Source organism: Xenopus tropicalis, chromosome 8 (genome assembly GCF_000004195.4).
Source record: "Xenopus tropicalis strain Nigerian chromosome 8, UCB_Xtro_10.0, whole genome shotgun sequence".
Classification (NCBI taxonomy): Eukaryota; Metazoa; Chordata; class Amphibia; order Anura; family Pipidae; genus Xenopus; species Xenopus tropicalis.
In genome coordinates, this window is record NC_030684.2 from 10452055 (window position 1) to 10470271 (window position 18217).

Here is an 18217-nt window from a genome sequence, read left to right on the forward strand (position 1 = left end):
GGGGTGTTTGCTACAGAAACCCTACTATAGTTAATATAAACTTCAATTATGCAATTTTATACCCGACTGAGCTCCGAGTACAATGGGACAGCAAGGCAATCTTTTTCTCATACCCAAAGGAAGCTAACGACTGGCTGGATGCAAAGGGAATCCGGAATCAAGCGAATCCTCCCCCGAGTAGAGAACAGTGAGTAATATACAAAGACCCCCACCACCATCCTCTAACTTTACTTGAATGGGCCCCGTGGCATAAACTGTGACTGGGTATTCTACCATACTCACCGTCTCAAACTCAGACCACTAAGGCCTGACCTCCAGCAATTAAGTAAAAGTGGCCCTCAGGGATGTCCATTTAACTTTTTACTACAGACATCCTCCTTAACCGAGACCCCTTGATCGAGTCTATGCAAAGGGCAGAGAGATTAACAAATCTTTATACAACTACCAAAGTCCTACGCCCCTCCCAGGAGATGTGTACATAATTATGGGCAACTCTTATAAGGGACGTGCCCCTCAAAGAGACACTAGAAGATGCACAGATGGAGAAGAACCCCAAATCTGCCAAGTGTTACACCCATAAGATCGCCTATAGCTCTATCTGTCGCTTACAATGTGAGATCCTGCCCTATATACAGTGATCGAGTTTTTGACATGAAAAGGCAGAGCTTCCCACCAACGTTTAGCCATGCTTAGTTGTGTATTGTTAACAGTATTATTAAGTATGTTTAGCATGTCTATGGCACTAACTCTGGGGCAGCAGGGTATATTATATATTGATATTATTACAGGTAAGGGATCCCTTATCCGGAAACCCGATATCCAGAATGCTCCCAATTATGGAAAACCTGTCTCCCATAGACTCCATTTTAATCAAATGATTCAGATTTTTAAAACTGATTTCCTTTTTCTCTGTAATAATAAAACAGTACCTGTACTTGATCCCAACTAAGATATAATTACCCCTTATTGGGGCAGAACAGCCCTATTGGGTTTATTTAATGGTTAAATGATTCCCTTTTCTCTGTAATAATAAAACAGTACCTGTACTTGATCCCAACTAAGATATAATTACCCCTTATTGGGGCAGAACAGCCCTATTGGGTTTATTTCATGGTTAAATGATTCCCTTTTCTCTGTAATAATAAAACAGTACCTGTACTTGATCCCAACTAAGATATAATTACCCCTTATTGGGGGCAGAACAGCCCTATTGGGTTTATTTAATGGTTAAATGATTCCCTTTTCTCTGTAATAATAAAACAGTACCTGTACTTGATCCCAACTAAGATATAATTACCCCTTATTGGGGCAGAACAGCCCTATTGGGTTTATTTCATGGTTAAATGATTCCCTTTTCTCCGTAATAATAAAACAGTACCTGTACTTGATCCCAACTAAGATATAATTACCCCTTATTGGGGCAGAACAGCCCTATTGGGTTTATTTAATGGTTAAATGATTCCCTTTTCTCTGTAATAATAAAACAGTACCTGTACTTGATCCCAACTAAGATATAATTACCCCTTATTGGGGCAGAACAGCCCTATTGGGTTTATTTCATGGTTAAATGATTCCCTTTTCTCTGTAATAATAAAACAGTACCTGTACTTGATCCCAACTAAGATATAATTACCCCTTATTGGGGCAGAACAGCCCTATTGGGTTTATTTAATGGTTAAATGATTCCCTTTTCTCTATAATAATAAAACAGTACCTGTACTTGATCCCAACTAAGATATAATTACCCCTTATTGGGGGCAGAACAGCCCTATTGGGTTTATTTAATGGTTAAATGATTCCCTTTTCTCTATAATAATAAAACAGTACCTGTACTTGATCCCAACTAAGATATAATTACCCCTTATTGGGGCAGAACAGCCCTATTGGGTTTATTTCATGGTTAAATGATTCCCTTTTCTCTGTAATAATAAAACAGTACCTGTACTTGATCCCAACTAAGATATAATTACCCCTTATTGGGGCAGAACAGCCCTATTGGGTTTATTTCATGGTTAAATTATTCCCTTTTCTCTGTAATAATAAAACAGTACCTGTACTTGATCCCAACTAAGATATAATTACCCCTTATTGGGGCAGAACAGCCCTATTGGGTTTATTTAATGGTTAAATGATTCCCTTTTCTCTGTAATAATAAAACAGTACCTTTACTTGATCCCAACTAAGATATAATTACCCCTTATTGGGGGCAGAACAGCCCTATTGGGTTTATTTAATGGTTAAATGATTCCCTTTTCTCTGTAATAATAAAACAGTACCTGTACTTGATCCCAACTAAGATATAATTAATCCTTACTGAATGCAAAACAATCCTATTGGGTTTAAATAATGTTTTATTGATTTTTTAGTAGACTTAAGGTATGAATATCAAAATTACGGAAAGACCCCTTATCCGGAATACCCTCGGTCCCGAGCATTCTGGATAACGGGTCCTATACCTGTATCAACCCACGCTCATACTGCTGCTACACCAGCTGACCTGCCCCATGTTAAGGTTTAAGGGATCAATGACCTGTCAAGTTTCACGACAGGTAGGGTGTTTTTTGGGTTTTGTACATAGTTTTCCCCCACTGTTTAAAAAGATAGAAAGTATACAATCCACCTTTGTCTGGGCAAAAAGAGCACCCCGCTTTGCTCTCTCCAAATTGAAAGCATCCACTGCGGAAGGAGGCATGGAATATCCAGACCATTATCTATATTACCTAGCTAGCCAATTGGATTATATCCACTGGTGGTTTCACCCTGATCCCAATAATCCCAACATGCTTCTACAGACCACTATAGCCGGATCAGTGGAAACCATCCAATACATCCCATATAGGAAACTGTCCGACTTTCCCCCCAGAAGCCCTGTCATTACAACCCCATACAAAGCGTGGATAAGTGCAACTCAAAGATTCCACATACAACCACCAATTATGTCACCAGGACTCTCTCTATGGGGAAATTCCCATCTACCCCAGCTTCAAAGTCTGACTGCATACATGAGTTGGCCTAGAATCAGGGTAAGAACCCTCGGAGATGTTATTCATAGCAACACTATTGTTACCAGAGATTAACTAATAGACCGCAACCCGGAGGAGACAATCCCAGTATATACGCAACTCAGACATGCCCTTAGGGCACAATTCCCCACCACAGAATTGGCTATTCCTACTATTGGAGCTACCAGAAGGACTGAGTCCCCAAAAAATCTAATAGGAAACCTCTATGCAAACCTTCTAGCCTCAACCCCTCACCCTTTAAGTCTGCATATGACAAATGTTACAGGGAACTCCTAATCTTGTCTGAGGAGGTGTGGGAAGAAAGAACAGCTAAAGCTTATCAATGCCTAATAGCAAGCCCGCTGTGTAGCCCCAGGGGCAGCCATTCCTGCACTATATAAACTATAGTAGGGTTTCTGTAGCAAACACCCCAGCTGTACCAGTGCAGGAACGGCTGCCCCCGGGGCTACACAGCGGGGTATTTATATAAACTATAGTAGGGTTTCTGTAGCAAACACCCCAGCTGTACCAGTGCAGGAATGGCTGCCCCCGGGGCTACACAGCGGGGTATTTATATAAACTATAGTAGGGTTTCTGTAGCAAACACCCCAGCTGTACCAGTGCAGGAATGGCTGCCCCCGGGGCTACACAGCGGGGTATTTATATAAACTATAGTAGGGTTTCTGTAGCAAACACCCCAGCTGTACCAGTGCAGGAATGGCTGCCCCCGGGGCTACACAGCAGGGTATTTATATAAACTATAGTAGGGTTTCTGTAGCAAACACCCCAGCTGTACCAGTGCAGGAATGGCTGCCCCGGGGCTACACAGCGGGGTATTTATATAAACTATAGTAGGGTTTCTGTAGCAAACACCCCAGCTGTACCAGTGCAGGAATGGCTGCCCCCGGGGCTACACAGCGGGGTATTTATATAAACTATAGTAGGGTTTCTGTAGCAAACACCCCAGCTGTACCAGTGCAGGAATGGCTGCCCCCGGGGCTACACAGCAGGGTATTTATATAAACTATAGTAGGGTTTCTGTAGCAAACACCCCAGCTGTACCAGTGCAGGAATGGCTGCCCCGGGGCTACACAGCGGGGTATTTATATAAACTATAGTAGGGTTTCTGTAGCAAACTCCCCAGCTGTACCAGTGCAGGAACGGCTGCCCCCGGGGCTACACAGCGGGGTATTTATATAAACTATAGTAGGGTTTCTGTAGCAAACACCCCAGCTGTACCAGTGCAGGAACGGCTGCCCCCGGGGCTACACAGCGGGGTATTTATATAAACTATAGTAGGGTTTCTGTAGCAAACACCCCAGCTGTACCAGTGCAGGAACGGCTGCCCCCGGGGCTACACAGCGGGGTATTTATATAAACTATAGTAGGGTTTCTGTAGCAAACACCCCAGCTGTACCAGTGCAGGAACGGCTGCCCCCGGGGCTACACAGCGGGGTATTTATATAAACTATAGTAGGGTTTCTGTAGCAAACACCCCAGCTGTACCAGTGCAGGAACGGCTGCCCCCGGGGCTACACAGCGGGGTATTTATATAAACTATAGTAGGGTTTCTGTAGCAAACACCCCAGCTGTACCAGTGCAGGAATGGCTGCCCCCGGGGCTACACAGCGGGGTATTTATATAAACTATAGTAGGGTTTCTGTAGCAAACACCCCAGCTGTACCAGTGCAGGAATGGCTGCCCCCGGGGCTACACAGCGGGGTATTTATATAAACTATAGTAGGGTTTCTGTAGCAAACACCCCAGCTGTACCAGTGCAGGAATGGCTGCCCCCGGGGCTACACAGCGGGGTATTTATATAAACTATAGTAGTCTTTCTGAAGCAAACAGGCAACTTTTACTAGTGCAGAGCAGCAGCACATTATATGTTAATTTTGATACTTTGATACATTTTTATTTTTTGGCGGTTTTCAAAAGGGCTCTCCGGGTTAAAACCTTCTGGCCGGTTTCCCAAATTAGTCAAATGGGCAGGACTCAGTAACAGTGACATGGCGATTGGGCAATCACTGTGTCATAGCCCCGCCCCCATGATGTCATCGTCCTGCATATTCCCCACCCCCTGTAAATGTATTACCAGGCAATGAGAATTTTAGTATAATATATAACTGATATTCTGAATTACAGAGCAGTTTATGTTCTGGATTTATATAAAGTTAGAAAATCTTTCAATTCAATTACTTTATAGAAATGATAATTAAAAAAGTGTTTTTGTCTCACAGGGAAATGGCCGGAAAATATTTGGTTTTCACTTGCCTTTTCCTCGCATTTCTGCTTTCCTTTACATGGTGAGTTATCAGAGCAAGAATAAAGCCAACATGATATTTACTATAGTCATTCAAAAACATCAATAAAATAAAAAATTGGAAGAAAAAAATATACAGTATATTCAGGTACAGGCATCAGGGAACAACATCAATGATTTGTCCTAGTCCTGTAACCCATAGAAACTGTAATGTTGTCTCTAATGGGGGGGGGGGGGGCTGATAAAGACAGCTTGGTGCTGCCTTTTAAGTTATTTCTAATATCCTTATCATTTACAGTAGGGGGTACATTATCCCTTATAATACATGAGTGATACTCAGAGTTCCCCGTATAACTCAGCCTGCAGCCTTGTGCCTTTATATGGGCACAGAACCCCTCAGTGACTGCTAATATCCTTATCATTTACAGTAGGGGGTACATTATCCCTTATAATACATGAGTGATACTCAGAGTTCCCTGTATAACTCAGCCTGCAGCCTTGTGCCTTTATATGGGGGGCACAGAACCCCTCAGTGACTGCTAATATCCTTATCATTTACAGTAGGGGGTACATTATCCCTTATAATACATGAGTGATACTCAGAGTTCCCTGTATAACTCAGCCTGCAGCCTTGTGCCTTTATATGGGGGGCACAGAACCCCTCAGTGACTGCTAATATCCTTATCATTTACAGTAGGGGGTACATTATCCCTTATAATACATGAGTGATACTCAGAGTTCCCTGTATAACTCAGCCTGCAGCCTTGTGCCTTTATATGGGGGGCACAGAACCCCTCAGTGACTGCTAATATCCTTATCATTTACAGTAGGGGGTACAGTATCCCTTATAATACATGAGTGATACTCAGAGTTCCCTGTATAACTCAGCCTGCAGCCTTGTGCCTTTATATGGGCACAGAACCCCTCAGTGACTGCTAATATCCTTATCATTTACAGTAGGGGGTACAGTATCCCTTATAATACATGAGTGATACTCAGAGTTCCCTGTATAACTCAGCCTGCAGCCTTGTGCCTTTATATGGGGGGCACAGAACCCCTCAGGGACTGCTAATATCCTTATCATTTACAGTAGGGGGTACAGTAGGTGCCTTTCCAGTGGAAGTTAATGTCCCTTTCTTTCCCCAGGTATCACCTAAAGGACAGAGATTGGGGACGTTACACTGCATTTCCCTGCCAGACAGAGAAGTAAGTAGACTTAATGCCCGGTTGGGTTTCCATGGATTATTGATATTTTATTTTGCTTATACCCTCTGTAACTACTCTCCTCTCTATGCCCCCAGCACAGGGTCCAACTCCATCATTTCACATGAGCGACTAAAGGACTCACCTCTACACAGGTAAGGGCCTATATAAGTGGGACATTTGGCTCAGAAGGCTCATCATTTCCTACAAGGATTCATTGGCAGTTTTAGCACTCACTGAGCTGCCATTGCCCCCCATGCTGGTTGGCTATCACCCCCCCCCACTGTGTTGTACCCCCACATTAATCAGAATGGGAGTCTAGAACAGTCTAGAAGTATAACATGACATCATTGGTGGTAGGGTTAGTTCAACCAGGTTATAATGGATTTCTCCACCGCTGGGACAAGTCTTCTTTTTGTTTGTACCAGACATGAAAGAGTTGGTATATTTTAAGTTTACATAATGCCCTGTATACACAGCTCAACCCATAATTCCCTTTGCTTAGTCAGCAGGAACAGCCCCCTAAGTTTGCTCATAGCCTGTACAGAGAGATACCATAAACTATGGCACATTGGGATTCCCATGTACTAAGCACAATTCAGCAGGAACAGCCCCCTAAGTTTGCTCATAGCCTGTACAGAGAGATACCATAAAACTATGGCACATAGGGATTCCCCTGTACTAAGCACAATTCAGCAGGAACAGCCCCCTAAGTTTGCTCATAGCCTGTACAGAGAGATACCATAACTATGGCACATAGGGATTCCCATGTACTAAGCACAATTCAGCAGGAACAGCCCCCTAAGTTTGCTCATAGCCTGTACAGAGAGATACCATAAAACTATGGCACATAGGGATTCCCCTGTACTAAGCACAATTCAGCAGGAACAGCCCCCTAAGTTTGCTCATAGCCTGTACAGAGAGATACCATAACTATGGCACATAGGGATTCCCATGTACTAAGCACAATTCAGCAGGAACAGCCCCCTAAGTTTGCTCATAGCCTGTACAGAGAGATACCATAAAACTATGGCACATAGGGATTCCCTGTACTAAGCACAATTCAGCAGGAACAGCCCCCTAAGTTTGCTCATAGCCTGTACAGAGAGATACCATAAAACTATGGCACATAGGGATTCCCCTGTACTAAGCACAATTCAGCAGGAACAGCCCCCTAAGTTTGCTTATAGCCTGTAGAGAGATACTACAAAACTGTATTTTCTAAATAGGTACATCATGATTTTCATTTTACATGGGTAGCTGACCATACAGCAAAATAAAATACCACCTATTATTAATAAGTGAAACTGCTGCCACACAAGGATTTCAATCATTTAAGTGTTCTTTTCTTTACAGAATGTTATACGAGAAGCCGGATCTCCTCAAACTTCCGTGAGTTCTTCTGCTTCTTCTAAACCTACTGTTTTCTTTGCATTTCCCTGACGATCAAGTTAGTTGCAAGATTTGCTCTACCCCGGTACTTTTACCATTGAAAACCTACAACAAGAAGGGTGGGATCGAGTTTGCCACCTTAGGCAGCAGCAGCCCAGAAACTCTCAGAAACTGAGATTTCGGGAGTCTTCTTTAAGGAGAAGGAAAGGCATTTTGGCATTTTACTGCCAATAGCTTAGTCACAATAGTGCCACCTAGAACCCTGTATTTATTCTGCAGAAAGCTTTACCATACCCAAATAAACAGCCATAGAAGCTCCCTCTGTTTGTCTGAGATAGCAGCCGCCATTTTAGCTTTTTACATTGTGTCCTCCAAGCCTGTCTGGTGAGCCATATGTACGTGCTTAGCTGATCGTTCCTTTCGAGTTTACATTTTTCAGAGATTGGGGCATTTAAATGCCCATCGATGATGTCTTACACGAGATCTGAAACTATAGGAAAGAAATGAGCGAGAGCTGATGTTTGATCAAGGGCAATATCACAAGAGGACCAGAGCTGGAACTAGGGATTGGCACGTAACTCTTAGGGGCAGATCCTCCCACTCTCTATTCATTCCTATGGGATTCTTGCCGATTCAGGTCCTTTAGACTAATTCTGCAGCTTATCTGCCCTCAGTGGGCCTACCCCACTAAGATCTGGTCTAAAATTGGGCAGATCTTGATCGGGCAGGTTTAATTTTCCGTCAGATGGGGGACAACATCAGCTCGTTGATCCAACGGCGCCTATACCTTTAGGTGGGCATATCGGGAGAAGATCCATTCGCTTGGTGACCTTGCCAAACCAGCAAATCTTTCCATGTATGGCCACTTTAGGGTTCACTATCAGATTAATACACCACTTAAAATCCCACAGGAATGAATAGAGAAATTTTACTGTGGGAGCTCTAAATTCACACTTTGACAAATCTGCCCCTTAGTTCCAAACTCTTTAGTTCCAGACATGGAACTGTAACTCTGGAGTTACTCTGTAACTCTGGAGGATTCCAGATACAGGGGGGGGGCATCTCAATGTTAGGCACCCAACAGTAATTAGCTGATACCCTGGGTGCTACTGTTTGCTAAAAACTACACCGGCCCAGGGTATTCTGGAGTAGATTCACGGTGCCAACTTCTTCTGATTCTTCTGTCTTCTTTTCATTCTGATCCGAGCAGACCCATGCACAGTAGAGTGAAAGCCAAACGTAGAACCCAAATGCCGGCTCTTTTACTCTAGTGTGCATGTCCATGAACTGAGAAAAGAAGAGAGAATAGGAAGGAAGATTGTGCCGAAGAACTTCTGCAGAAATACCCCCGGCCAGGGCAGGTTTCTGCTAACAAGAGGAGCTAACAGGACCTGGGCTTGCAGTCATAAATACGCCCTCTAATGATATAGTATTTGTCATTACAGGAGAACAGATGTAATGATTGCGACACCTTGGCAGGCCCCGATAGTTTGGGATGGCACCTACAACCTCGATATTCTCAATGAACTGTTTCACCTGAGAGGAGCCCGGATTGGTCTTTCAGTGTTCGTTATAAGGAAGTAAGTAACGAGTGAGGAAACCAGTAACCGGTTAATTAGACAGAGGTCAGCCCAAAGAAGTGGAAGGTGAATTGGGTTGAGATTTGGAATAAATAATTCTTAGATATCTTCAGGTACGAAGGTAAAACCTCTTTGCAGAACTAGATATTTTGTAATTTGTAGCAGTTGTATCTGCCCTCAAGTCATGCAATTAGTCAATGATTAAACAATGAATCACAAAGGGTGGTGGAGCCAGGGGCGTTTCAGCCACTAGTGCCGCCTCCTTACTGCTCCACATTTAGGTCACATCGGAGGGGGCCAAGAGAGGGGCAAAATAGCGCTATCTGCACTAGAACAGCCAAAATTCCAATTTAAAAAATTGCTGCCTGAGGCAAGGTTATCAACCCATTAGAGCAGAGGTCCCCAACCTTTCTTACTCGTGAGCCACAGTCAAATGTAAAAAGACTTGGGAGCAACACAAGCACCATAAAAGTTCATGGAGGAGCCAAATAAGGGTTGTGATTGGCTATTAGGGGCCTCTATGCACCCTATCAGCTTACAGGGGCTTTATTTGGTAGGAAATCTTGTTTTTATTCAACCAAAACTTGCCCCCAAGTCAGGAATTCAAAAATAACTACCTGGTTTGGGGGCACTGGGAGCAACATCCAAGGGGTTGGGGAGCAACATGTTACCCCTGAGCCACTGGTTGGGGACCACTGCATTAGAGTGAGGCTACACCCAAAATGCATGGAAACTGCCCCAGTAAGCTTATGATGATATGAAGGAACTAATGGAATGTGTCTTCTCCACCTCACTATAGGGAGAGAGGAAAGTGGTGGAGGGAGATGTTCATGTTTGGTTGATAAAGTGACAGGAATTGATTCTACCCAATTAAAAACTAGGGATCCATCATTTTCAGATCCAGACAAATACAGAATCCTCCAAATAAGATCCCGTCAAGTGCTCAACCAAATCTAGATCATAATTTCCATATTCAAATTTGAAAATCCCTAACTGTCAGTTAGTCCAAAATCTAACTTTATGTTTTTGGGGGGGAGGTTTAACAGTTTTTTTGTTTCTTAGATACAAAGTTTTCATCAATGATTTTCTACAATCTGCTGAAGAATTTTTCATGGCGGGACACAAAGTCCATTATTACGTGTTTACTGATGATGTCAGTGGCATCCCCAACATCACCCTGAAGGAAGGAAGGAACATGGAGGTTGTGAAAATCTCCGGATACAAACGCTGGCAGGACATCACCATGAGGCGGATGCAGCTGATCCGGGACTATATTTCTCAAAAACTCATCAATGAGGTTGACTACCTTGTGTGTTTAGATGCTGACCTCAAGTTCATGGATCACATTGGGGTGGAGATATTGGGGGATGTGTTTGGAGTTATACATCCTGGTTTCTTTGGAGAATCCCGTACAGCTTTTACCCATGAGCGTAGGAACTATTCCGCCGGCTACATTCCTGAAGACGAGGGAGATTTTTACTACACTGGGTGTTTTTTTGGAGGGACGGTGGAAGAGGTCTACAAACTGACCAATTTCTGCCACAATGCTATGATGGAAGACAAGGCAAAAAATATCGAGGCTTTATGGCACGACGAAAGCTATTTGAACAAATATTTCCTTTATCACAAGCCGACCAAACTGCTCTCCCCTGAGTACGCATGGAATGACTATTATGGCTCCCCTGTTGTCGTAAAACGAAAGAGATTGGTTCATGTTCCAAAAGATTATAATGCTGTCCGGGACTGACCATCAGCTGACCTATACCTGCCTAAGGATGATACCAGGGCCGCTTCTGCGTTTGTAAAGTTTATGGAAATCATTATTGTACAGAAATGGGATCCCTTATCCGGAAACCATTATCCTGAAAGTTCAGAATTACGGGAAGCTCATCTCTTATAGACTTAATATGATTTCCTTTTTCTTTGTAATAATAAAACAGTACCTGTACTTGATCCCAACTAAGATATAATTACCCCTTATTGGGGGCAGAAAAGCCCTATTGGGTTTATTTAATGGTTAAATGATTCCCTTTTCTCTGTAATAATAAAACAGTACCTGTACTTGATCCCAACTAAGATATAATTACCCCTTATTGGGGCAGAACAGCCCTATTGGGTTTATTTAATGGTTAAATGATTCCCTTTTCTCTGTAATAATAAAACAGTACCTCTACTTGATCCCAACTAAGATATAATTACCCCTTATTGGGGGCAGAACAGCCCTATTGGGTTTATTTAATGGTTAAATGATTCCCTTTTCTCTGTAATAATAAAACAGTACCTGTACTTGATCCCAACTAAGATATAATTACCCCTTATTGGGGGCAGAACAGCCCTATTGGGTTTATTTAATGGTTAAATGATTCCCTTTTCTCTGTAATAATAAAACAGTACCTGTACTTGATCCCAACTAAGATATAATTACCCCTTATTGGGACAGAACACCCCTATTGGGTTTATTTAATGGTTAAATGATTCCCTTTTCTCTGTAATAATAAAACAGTACCTGTACTTGATCCCAACTAAGATATAATTACCCCTTATTGGGGCAGAACAGCCCTATTGGGTTTATTTAATGGTTAAATGATTCCCTTTTCTCTGTAATAATAAAACAGTACCTGTACTTGATCCCAACTAAGATATAATTACCCCTTATTGGGGCAGAACAGCCCTATTGGGTTTATTTCATGGTTAAATGATTCCCTTTTCTCTGTAATAATAAAACAGTACCTCTACTTGATCCCAACTAAGATATAATTACCCCTTATTGGGGCAGAACAGCCCTATTGGGTTTATTTCATGGTTAAATGATTCCCTTTTCTCTGTAATAATAAAACAGTACCTGTACTTGATCCCAACTAAGATATAATTACCCCTTATTGGGGGCAGAACAGCCCTATTGGGTTTATTTAATGGTTAAATGATTCCCTTTTCTCTGTAATAATAAAACAGTACCTGTACTTGATCCCAACTAAGATATAATTACCCCTTATTGGGGGCAGAACAGCCCTATTGGGTTTATTTAATGGTTAAATGATTCCCTTTTCTCTGTAATAATAAAAGAGTACCTGTACTTGATCCCAACTAAGATATAATTACCCCTTATTGGGACAGAACAGCCCTATTGGGTTTATTTAATGGTTAAATGATTCCCTTTTCTCTGTAATAATAAAACAGTACCTGTACTTGATCCCAACTAAGATATAATTACCCCTTATTGGGACAGAACAGCCCTATTGGGTTTATTTAATGGTTAAATGATTCCCTTTTCTCTGTAATAATAAAACAGTACCTGTACTTGATCCCAACTAAGATATAATTACCCCTTATTGGGACAGAACAGCCCTATTGGGTTTATTTAATGGTTAAATGATTCCCGTTTCTCTGTAATAATAAAACAGTACCTGTACTTGATCCCAACTAAGATATAATTACCCCTTATTGGGGGCAGAACAGCCCTATTGGGTTTATTTAATGGTTAAATGATTCCCTTTTCTCTGTAATAATAAAACAGTACCTGTACTTGATCCCAACTAAGATATAATTACCCCTTATTGGGGGCAGAACAGCCCTATTGGGTTTATTTAATGGTTAAATGATTCCCTTTTCTCTGTAATAATAAAACTGTACCTGTACTTGATCCCAACTAAGATATAATTACCCCTTATTGGGGGCAGAACAATCCTACTGGGTTTAATTAAGGTTTTAATGATTTTTTAGTAGAATTAAGGTATGCAGATCCAAACTACAGAAAGATCCCTTACCTAGAAAACACCAGGTCCTGAGCATTCTGGATAATGGGTCCCAGAGTCTAATATCTATAAAACATTAACTCCAACTTAACTTCAATGCAATATATACAGTATACGGTATAGAGACGATATGGTATGGGCTGATTTGGGGGTGGAGTCACCCTTACATATCATGGCAATAGCACTAATGGAAGCGCTTGTTGGGTAACTGTTGCATTGGAAGGACGATGGCCACCTTTACAAATACTTTAACACAAGGGGCCACGTGGCCCAAAATTAGTATTGCTTACTTTGTGATCAATCTTCCCCATGGCATTGCCATGAAACCCAGCCCCTGCTGCTCCCTCTCCTGCTCCCTCTCCTGATCTGCTTACTTACTGTGAAAAAATAAATATGGCTCGCATTCCACTGTGGAACACACGGCCATCTTTATTATTTCACAGCAAGTAAGCAGCGGAATGGGAGCAGCGGGGGCAGAGCAGGGTGCAGGCAGGTGTGCCCCCCCCCCCCCCCCGGGTTTGTTCCTGCTCCTAACCTGAATATAGCCCCATACAGTAAGTGACTATCTGTACGGAACAGAAGGCATGTCCTAATGCTGCTGGTGTTTTTGTGAGAAAGAGGTGAATTGGGCGGAGGAGAGTGTGTATATCCAAAAACAAACTCTGACACAAATGTTCCTTTTAGTGACTCTTGTCACAATTATTATTACATACCTGTCATTTTTGTTTTGTTTTTAAACAAATCTGTAGCAGTTTGGTGGGTCGTGTATATTCTGCCACTGTTGATGTACACGTTATTATTCCTTCCTTAGGTCACAGATATGGATATAAGCAGCGTTTCTGTCCACTCTGTCCATAGTAGTCATTCCCTCCTTCCAGCACTGTCTCCATAGAGCTGTATGGCCAGCTCTGCAGCAATGAGCTTGTAAGGGGGGCACCTGTGGCTGGCAGACCCCCAGAAGTAGGGCAGAATCAGAGGAGCCACCTCAGGGGCTAGAAACTGCCCGGCCCATTACAGTCAAATGCAGATACACGGCCTTTACTACAAGAAGCGGGCATCTTCACACAGTTGCGTTGAACAGCTTCCTGCAGGGAAGCAAGCTTTAGGCCGGGGCTCTGGTTGCCGACAGAGCATGATAATTACATAATACACAATACTTCTACAGATTCTCTCTACTTCTCACACACAGCGTCTATTACCGAAGCCTTCAAGACCCCTGTCCCATTTGGAGGCACAGGCAAAGTGCCTTTAGCTGTTTCAGGGTGCTCTCTATGGACCTCCACCCCTTTTCTCTGCGGTGACTTCACATACAGTGCCCAAACCTCACCCGTAGGCTAAACAGTAGCCCTCAAGGTACCAACATCCCCAGTAGGTCTGGCCATTATGGCCCAAAATCTGCCTCTACATGTTTCCAGGCCAAACAGGAAGGACTCCAGCAAGGCACTGCCTTACACAGGCTCTGCAAATTAGCGCCACCTACTGGCAGAACTTGCACATTACCTTAACTATTTACACACTAAAATAAATAATTTTACCTCTTTACAAACTCCTTTAGACCAGTGTTTTTCAACCTTTTTTGGGCAAAGGCACACTTGTTTCATGAAAAAAATCACGAGGCACACCACCATTAGAAAATGTTAAAAAATTCAAGTCTGTGCCCAGCAGCAGTGCCCCCCTAGTACATTGGTGCCAAGAGCAGTGCCCCCCTAGTACATTGGTGCCCAGCAGCAGTGCCCCCCAGTACATTGGTGCCAAGAGCAGTGCCCCCCTAGTACATTGGTGCCCAGCAGCAGTGCCCCCCAGTACATTGGTGCCAAGAGCAGTGCCCCCCAGTACATTGGTGCCCAGCAGCAGTGCCCCCTAGTACATTGGTGCCAAGAGCAGTGCCCCCCTAGTACATTGGTGCCAAGAGCAGTGCCCCCCAGTACATTGGTGCCCAGCAGCAGTGCCCCCTAGTACATTGGTGCCAAGAGCAGTGCCCCCTAGTACATTGGTGCCAAGAGCAGTGCCCCCCAGTACATTGGTGCCCAGCAGCAGTGCCCCCCTAGTACATTGGTGCCAAGAGCAGTGCCCCCCTAGTACATTGGTGCCAAGAGCAGTGCCCCCCAGTACATTGGTGCCCAGCAGCAGTGCCCCCCAGTACATTGGTGCCAAGAGCCAGCCCCCCTAGTACATTGGTGCCCAGCAGCAGTGCCCCCATAAGTCAGTGTGCCCCGTGGCCCCCCCTAATACATTGGTGCCCAGCAGCATTTTACTTCTGCTCTTCAGCGGCTTCTCCGGTGGCTTCAGCAGCATCTTCGTATCCCTCAGGTGCGCCGCCTCTGCACTTCTGCCTACATGCGACCGCACACAGGCCCTTTTATAACGTTGCACCCCGTGCGTACTGACGTCACCCGTACACACGGGGCGCAACCAATGACAGGGCCCGGATTTTATTAAAGGGGGCCCGAGCTACTAAGAAAAACTGTAGCATCGCCGGGCCCCCTTTGAAAGTAAAAATTGCGGCCCTGCCTACGGCACACCAGTCAGCATCTCGCGGCACACTAGGAACAGTGTTTGAAAAACGCTGCTTTAGACTGTAACCCCTATTTGACTATAATAACAGGCAATACCAGCTAGATAGTCTATAGAACATAGGGTACAAAGGACTCTACATGCCAGATGGGCTTTCCTTTATGGAAATATCCTTGGGGTGAAGTGCAACTACAACTCATTTAGGCTATGTGCAAACAAATGAAAGAATGGGCACCAGAAGGTTCTTTTGTGGTAAACTGGAATGTAACCGGAATGTAACTTGTTTATTGTCCAAGACAATGATCCACAGGGTTATAGTGATACTCACACAGAGGTGATACCAGGCAATTGCACAAGTAGAAAAATATGGTGTCCATCCGTAGAGCCCACCTCAGCCGAGGGTGGAGAAGGTAAGGACCACCAACCAGCATGGCCTCCCTGTGGAGAGTAGCCTGGCCAAGTATCTGTGTCCCCAGGGTGCCCCTTAGTAGCCAAGGATCCCTCACAGCCGACTATGGATCAGGGATAGGAACTGACCGGATACCTGCATCTTAACCGTGTCCTGCTCTAAGGCGACAGTGCCTGTAGGGGAGATACTTCCAGCTAATCTCTCCTGGTTGGAGCCAGAAAACTGCTCTTTCTAACTAACCTCACTATCTCACTTTCCTAGAAAGTGCTCTTAGAAATTATCCTGATACTCGCTACTCCTCATTCACAGGGTCCCTGTTCCCCAACTTCACTAGAGTTAGATGCAGCCTCTAGGGCAGGGGTTCCCAACCATTTTTACCCGTGAGCCACATTCAAATGTAAAAAGAAGGGGGGAGCAACACATGCATGAAAAAGATTCATAGGGATGCTAAATAAGGGCTGTGATTGGCTATTTGGTAGCCCCTATATGGACTGGCAGCCTACAGAAGGTTCTGTTAGGCAGTACAACTAGTTTTATGCAACCTAAATTTTCCTTCAAGCTAGAAATTCAAAATTAAGCTACTGCTTTAAGGCCACTATGAGCAACATCCAAGGGGTTGGAGAGCAACATGTTGCTCACATACCACTGGTTAGGGATCACTGCTCTAGGGTAGAAGGCTTTACTGGGGCCCTGTTGATCCCAGGCTCAGTGGGACTCCCACCTAGGTCAGCAGCTGCAGCTAAAGAGGAAGCCCCACCCCCTGCTAAGCCCTATATCAGTGCCATGGGAGGGGTCTCCCTGTTAACCAATAAGGTGCATTTTCTAAAGGCACACTAGATACATGGGTCTCCGCCCGGTAACAGGAAGATATAATGGTAGGGCTTAAAGCCATAGGGGCATATTAACCCTATGGGTCCCTACAAGACATTTGTAGATCTGTATGCCTAACCTTGCTGGACAATACCATAATATGAACATTTGATTCTTTTTCAATAAACACCTTCCTAATGCTATTATAGAGATAGAGAGTCCTCTAGGGTCCCAACAAAGACACACTTGAAGGCAAGATAACAAGAGGGGGGTCTAGAGAGCCACTAGGCAGTCCAAGAAGGTTGGAGGGTCTCTCAGCCCAGTTGGGTCACACTCTTTGCACCTGTTGGTTGTAGTTAAACTATACCATAACTACTGCAGTTATTTAATGACTAAATGTTCCACAAGACCCTCACAGATACACTAGCTTGGCGGCCCTACTAACTCTCACTGGTACAGCGGACTGGCCGCGCTACGGAAGCCCCGCTGGTACAAGCACGTACTTTAGCGAAGCGCACAGCCGCCGCAGAATGAGAGGAGCGAGAATCCCGTTCCGTCTCACGATATGTGGCGGTTGCCAGGGGAACGCGGAACGCTGAGGGAATATCAAGCTGTTATCGTTCCGGGCTCCTGGGGCTTCTCAGTGGGGGTCTGTACCCCGGGAGGGCTCGGTTAATGGAAGGGTATGTGGATATATCCCGCCTGCAGGGTACCTACCGCTCCTAATCTACTTCTGTTGCTATTGCTGCCGCTCTCCGATAGTTTCTCTCACAGACACAGACATTTCCCTTTAATATCAGTGACTTACAGCCGCCATAGAACTCCCTGGCACCCACTGGCACCCAGTCTGCTGGCCCATAGCTACAGGGTCTCTCTCTCACTGGCACCCAGTCTGCTGGCCCATAGCTACAGGGTCTCTCTCACTGGCACCCAGTCTGCTGGCCCATAGCTACAGGGTCTCTCTCTCACTGGCACCCAGTCTGCTGGCCCATAGCTACAGGGTCTCTCTCTCACTGGCACCCAGTCTGCTGGCCCATAGCTACAGGGTCTCTCTCTCACTGGCACCCAGTCTGCTGGCCCATAGCTACAGGGTCTCTCTCACTGGCACCCAGTCTGCTGGCCCATAGCTACAGGGTCTCTCTCACTGGCACCCAGTCTGCTGGCCCATAGCTACAGGGTCTCTCTCACTGGCACCCAGTCTGCTGGCCCATAGCTACAGGGTCTCTCTCACTGGCACCCAGTCTGCTGGCCCATAGCTACAGGGTCTCTCTCACTGGCACCCAGTCTGCTGG

At 44.5% G+C, this 18217-nt stretch overlaps 2 protein-coding genes across 7 annotated transcripts in view; both read left to right on the forward strand.

Annotated features, from left to right (window-relative positions):
* LOC100491571 (histo-blood group ABO system transferase) overlaps positions 1 to 11341 on the forward strand; it is a 33316-nt gene extending 21975 nt beyond the window's left edge. Inside the window, exons 2-7 of one of the 2 annotated variants that reach the window (XM_031892109.1) lie at positions 5243 to 5308; positions 6412 to 6471; positions 6567 to 6623; positions 7825 to 7860; positions 9306 to 9440; positions 10503 to 11341. In XM_031892109.1, the coding sequence (XP_031747969.1) occupies positions 5247 to 5308; positions 6412 to 6471; positions 6567 to 6623; positions 7825 to 7860; positions 9306 to 9440; positions 10503 to 11187 (1035 nt within the window). In that variant the 5' untranslated portion in view covers positions 5243 to 5246 and the 3' untranslated portion in view covers positions 11188 to 11341. The remainder of the gene's footprint in view (positions 1 to 5242; positions 5309 to 6411; positions 6472 to 6566; positions 6624 to 7824; positions 7861 to 9305; positions 9441 to 10502) is intronic. The other variant, XM_018089564.2, reaches the window with a different exon arrangement.
* Positions 11342 to 17478: 6137 nt separating this feature from the next.
* The window catches only part of ccdc180 (coiled-coil domain containing 180), a 35017-nt gene continuing 34278 nt past the window's right edge, over positions 17479 to 18217 (forward strand). For 4 of the 5 annotated variants that reach the window (XM_031891405.1, XM_012968714.3, XM_031891404.1 and 1 more), the window contains exon 1: positions 17479 to 17608. The gene's annotated coding sequence lies outside the window, so the exon portion shown is untranslated. Of the gene's footprint in view, positions 17635 to 18217 lie in introns of all 5 variants that reach the window. The other variant, XM_031891402.1, reaches the window with a different exon arrangement.